Consider the following 5,210-nt stretch of genomic DNA (forward strand, 5'->3'; position numbering starts at 1 on the left):
CTGCTGCCCTCTCTTTGTCTCTGTCTCTCTGTCCCCCTGCTCTCTCTCTCTCTCTCACTCTCTCTCTCTGCTCTCTGCTCTCTCTGTCCCACTGCTCTCTCTGCTGCTCCCTCTCTCTCTCTCTCTCTCTCCCCACCCCCCTCTGGGGCAGCCACTCTCTCTTTTAGACAATAAAGTCTTTTGCATGGGCCTGTGTCTCCTGAGTCATTCTGGGTAAGGAGGGTCATGGCGAGATACCCTTTCATTGGTGTCATGACTTCGGATGAGGCTCTCCCATTGACTTTGCTCTTCCTCCGGGAATCTGAGCTGCTTTGGGAACCCTCACTGCCCGATCCTCCTCCATGGGCTCACCATCCATTTCCCTGGTCACTCGTCTTCTCGCCCAACACCGGCCTTCGATTTGGTGAGTCTCCCTTTCATGGTCGACTTAAATGTGCCTTTGGAACCTGTGAAGTGACCATTGAGCATCCGGCACCCCCAACCATGACTTTCAGAGTCATGGTTGATCCGCATAGTCGACCCTTCTCTGCCTCCCCATGGTGAGAATCCTCATCCACTGAGGCCCGGTCTCCCTGTTAAGGTCCAGGAATCCGGGGGTTCCCCGAGAGAACAAAGCATGAGCACGGAGATGTAAGGCCAAGCAAAGTCTTTATTCAGCCAGCTAGCTGGGGCCGACAGCACCTCCCCTGACACACAGGCCGGGTCAGAGCAGTCGACCCCCAGGCAACTTTAGGTAGGGATTATATAGGGTTTTCACAGCCGTTGCACCGAAGCCCGCGCATTTCTACAACCAATAATTTTAAAACACATTCTATATTTTAACCAATGGATTTGAAACAATTTAACCTTTTATGGGCGTCACCATCTGGGTGGAATGCGCCAGTCGCCTGACCACTTCCTGTTATCTCTTGCTTACACAAGCATGTCTACGTGACTTATCACGGGTCACGTCCCGAGGCTGTTGCCCACTTCTTGTTATCTAACTTAGGGCAGGCACATTTCTTAACTTAGCCTCGGGTAGTTTTTACGAAAACTGGGTGGCTCTTGCTCTAGGGTCAAGTTAAGTTTTATTAGTTCTTTTTTCCTGACTCTTGATGCTCTCTACACTCCTTTACATTTCCCCCCTTTTCTTGATCAGACTGAGGAATCTTCCACAGTGGTATCTAGGGCCTGATATTTTTGGCGAAGGACCAGGAGCTGGACAGTGTCAAACCTCTCCCGTACAAACCTAAGCAGCCTGTTTATTATGCACAGACTGATTGTAAGCAACAACAGCAGGATGACCAGTGGCCCCGCAATGGCCGAGAGGAGGGTAGCAAACCATGGCTTGTGTTTGAACCAAGACTCAAACCAGCCTTTGCTGCTTTCATATTCATTACGCCGCCTCTCTAGATTTTTTTTTAGCTTGGCCAAGGACTCCCTGACTGCACCTGTCTTGTCTACATAGAAACAGCACTCTTCCTTTAAGGCTGCGCACAGCCCACCTTCTCTTAAGAGGTCCAGGCCTCTTCGGTTCTGTAGAACCACCTCTGACAAGGAGGTGAGGGATTGCTCCATGTCTGACATTGTCTGTCGGAGTTGTTCTAGGTCCCTATCGATTGCCAGCCTCAGGGCTGTGAGCCCCTGTTCCCGAGTTACAAGGGTTGCGACCCCAGTGCCTGCCCCTGCTATCCCTAGGGAGAAGAGGGCCCCAATGGTCAGGGCAGTAACAGGCTCCCTCTTTCTCTGGTGAGGGCTTGGCACTTCTTCCCAATAAGAAAGGAGGGATTCATGAGAATGATATATTAGGCGAGGTAAAATAGCCACAAGCACACAAAACTCACTGTTAGCATTAAACACAGAGGTGAATAGGGCCGGGGTGAGGCCTGTCTTTGAACAGAGCCACCAACCTGAGGAGGGTACAATCCACTTTTCCTGCTCCCACGTGGTGTTATTATATGAGGAGCATAACTGGCTCTGGGCCGTCGGGACTGTGCCTACACACATACCAGCGACTGAGACCTGAGCGATCGTAAGTCCCCATGGTCTCCTGTCCCAGTAAGTGGGATGGGAGTTGTTGATAGTGTAGGAGCCATTTATCCCGATTGCCTCATAGAAGGGGGGTGAACCTGGGTAGCATAGCCAACAGGGATCAGTGAGGGAGGAAGTGGTGTGGTTAAGGGTCTCTACTACTGCCTGCACCATTTCCCACATGGGATTATCTAACCCCGAGGGAACGAGACCCGGTCCTCTTGTGGGCTCTGGGGCATACGTTCCGGTAGACATTTTCTTGTCCTTTTGGCCCAGGCCCTTGTCCTGGATCGAAGGTTTCTGGGGATATATAACCGGGTTGGGACCTACGGCGGTGCTGGGAGTTGACACGGTTAATTTAATGATGAGGGTCGAGCCGGTATGCCCCCCATACTTATAGTACACCATCCCCCATGTTACTCCATTTATCCAGCGCGATACCTCAGTCTTTTTGCCTGTCTCAGTGAATTGAACTCTTACCCAATCCTGGTCCCTTCTGTCACAAGCCTTATCTTTGTAAAGGGCCATAGTCTGGTAACGAGGGATGCCCTTGTTGACATAAGTAAATTTGACAGAATCGATTTTTGTAACTGTCCATCTCCAATCCCCATCGTTCGAGGTTACACAGTCCCAGCTGGCACAAAAGAAGTCTTGTCCCCCCCCACATCGCTTTCCTTTACCTGTTCCTGGGCAAGCATAAAACCCATGGGAGCGAGCCACATTTGGAGGGACGGATTGGTAAACGGGGTTGATCTGCCGAAAGCAGAAGTACAGGTCAGGCCACCAAGTTACGATTGGCGCAGTGCGTTGTGTGGAGTTGGCGACCTCCCCAGTGTCGCTATCAATCAGCATCCAGGTCAGGTTCCTTGGCTGATGGGGGCTTGTGCCTCTGGTCTCCACAGATGTGGCTCCTGTGAAGGTCCATATTAAGGAGCTTATTAGCAGGATCCCCTTCATCTTCGGCTTAGGTGTAGTTTTAGGGGATTGGCAGGATGCTGCTGCACCTTCCACTCTTCCTTACGGGCCCCTGGATCTTTATGAGGTAGGACCTTCCGAATGTGGGTGTGGTGCACCCATGGAGTGATACCATCAACCTTGAGAGCAGTGGGGGTGGTAAACAATACAACATAAGGTCCCTTCCACCTGGGCTTGAGAGTCCTCACTTGGTATCTCTTGACCCATACCATATCCCCTGGGACTATGCCATGTTCCGGGCTCGGAATTTTCCCGCCCTCGTAATATGCTCTGATCAGGGGCCAGATTTCCTGCTGCACTTTAGCAAGAGCTTGCAACACATTCAGGTAGTCAGGGGCCGGGTCCTCTGCACCGGGGAGCTGCACTCGCCGGGTTATGGGGGGAGGGGCCCCATACATGATCTCAAATGGAGTTAAACCATGTACATAGGGGGAGTTCTGAGCGAGGAAGATGGCTAAGGGAAGAAGGGTCACCCAGTCCCCACCAGTCTCCAATACCAATTTAGAAAGGGTCTCCTTCAAGGTCCGATTCATTCTCTCTACCTGCCCAGAGCTTTGTGGGTTGTAATCACAATGTAACTTCCAATCTACCCCCAAAGCCAGGGCTAGTCCCTGCAGGACTTTGCTAACGAAAGCCGGGCCATTATCGGAACCTATGGCTTCAGGGACCCCATATCTGGGGACGATTTCTTCAATTATTTTTTTTGCTACCACCTGGCTGGTCTCATGCTTGGTTGGAAAAGCCTCCACCCACCCTGAGAAGGTATCCACCATAACCAGCAAATACTTATTTCCATACTTCCCTGGTTTTACTTCGGTGAAGTCTATTTCCCAATTCCTCCCTGGAGCCCTCCCCCTTTCCCGAGTACCTGCCGGTTGCAGCCCTCTTGGGGCTGGTCTTAGCATTGCACAGCTACTGCATTCTTTCGTGATCTGACGAGCTGCCTCGTTCTGGTGGGGAAACACCAACTGCGCAGACTGGAAAAGGCTGAGCAGCTTTTTCCAGCCTAGATGGGTGGACTTATGCAGATTAGCAAGCATGTACTGTCCTAATACGTCTGGCAGGATCAATCTACCTTCTTGGTCCCTACTCCAATTTTCCTCCCCAAACACTTTCCCCGAGACTTGTTTCCTAATCCACTCAAGATCCTGAGGGGAATACTCAGGTTTGGGTGGCAGGGCGGGCAGTTCAGGTATGGGTATCTCGAGGGCTGCAAGTACAAGGGAATCCGAGAGGGCCGCCCTCCTAGCTTCCGCATCAGCATGGTTGTTGCCAATGGCCTCAGGTGTCTTCTTTGGTTGGTGGCCCGGCACATGTATAACTGCTACCGCTTTTGGTTTTTCGATAGCGGCTAGTAGTCTTTGGACTTCTTGTAGACTCCTCAGTTCCTTCCCTTCCGCGGAATGGAATCCTCTTTCTCGGTAGATGGTGCCGTGGACATGGACAGTGCCAAAGGCATACCTGCTATCTGTGTAGATGTTGGCCTGCTTGCCTTCTGCTCTTTCCAGGGCCTCAGTGAGAGCAATAAGTTCTGCCTTCTGTGCTGAGGTGCCAGGGGGCAGAGCTGCACTCCAGACAACTTCCCCTTCATGGGTCACTACCGCTGCCCCTGCTCTCTTGACCCCCTCCTGCACAAAGCTGCTCCCATCTGTGTACCAATTTAGCTCACAGTTCGGTAATGGTGTGTCTTTCAGGTCTGCTCGCACCTGGATAATTTTGGAAAGGATGTCTCTACAGTCATGGATGGGGGTCGACAGATCTGGGTCTGGCAGAAGGGTGGCAGGATTTAGGGTCACCGGGTCCAAGAAGGCAATTTGTGGAGAATCTAGCAGGAGCCTTTGGTAGTGGGTGAGTTTTGCATTTGTCATCCATTTTCCTGGAGGATGCCTGAGGATCCCCTCTACAGTATGTGGGGCTGTTACTCTCAGGTTCTGCCCAAAAGTCAGCTTGTCTGCCTCTTTTACTAGTAGAGCGATGGCTGCTAGGATACGCAGACAAGGTGGCCACCCAGAGGCCACTGGGTCTAGCCGCTTGGACAAATAGGCCACAGGTCTTTTCCACGGGTTCAGCTGCTGAGCCAGGACTCCTTTAGCCACTCCCTTTTTTTCATCTACAAACAGGATGAAGGGTTTTTCTGGGTCTGGCAGAGATAGGGCGGGGGCCCGGAGGAGGGCTTCTTTTAGTCTGTCAAAAGCCTCATGTTGTTCCTGATTCCATTGCCAGCC

The 5,210-nt window shown here is 51.8% G+C and overlaps 1 protein-coding gene across 1 annotated transcript; it reads right to left on the reverse strand.

The window, feature by feature from the left end:
• Nucleotides 1–2,535: 2,535 nt before the first annotated feature.
• On the reverse strand, nucleotides 2,536–4,853 carry LOC118908875 (uncharacterized). The gene is made up of 2 exons (XM_057489030.1): nucleotides 3,854–4,853; nucleotides 2,536–3,104 (listed from the first exon to the last, which is right to left on the reverse strand). The coding sequence occupies exons 1-2, from the start codon at nucleotides 4,851–4,853 to the stop codon at nucleotides 3,100–3,102; spliced, it is 1,005 nt and encodes a 334-aa protein (XP_057345013.1). The 3' UTR covers nucleotides 2,536–3,099.
• Nucleotides 4,854–5,210: the final 357 nt, after the last annotated feature.

Source organism: Manis pentadactyla, chromosome 11, assembly GCF_030020395.1.
Source record: "Manis pentadactyla isolate mManPen7 chromosome 11, mManPen7.hap1, whole genome shotgun sequence".
Taxonomy (NCBI): domain Eukaryota; kingdom Metazoa; phylum Chordata; class Mammalia; order Pholidota; family Manidae; genus Manis; species Manis pentadactyla.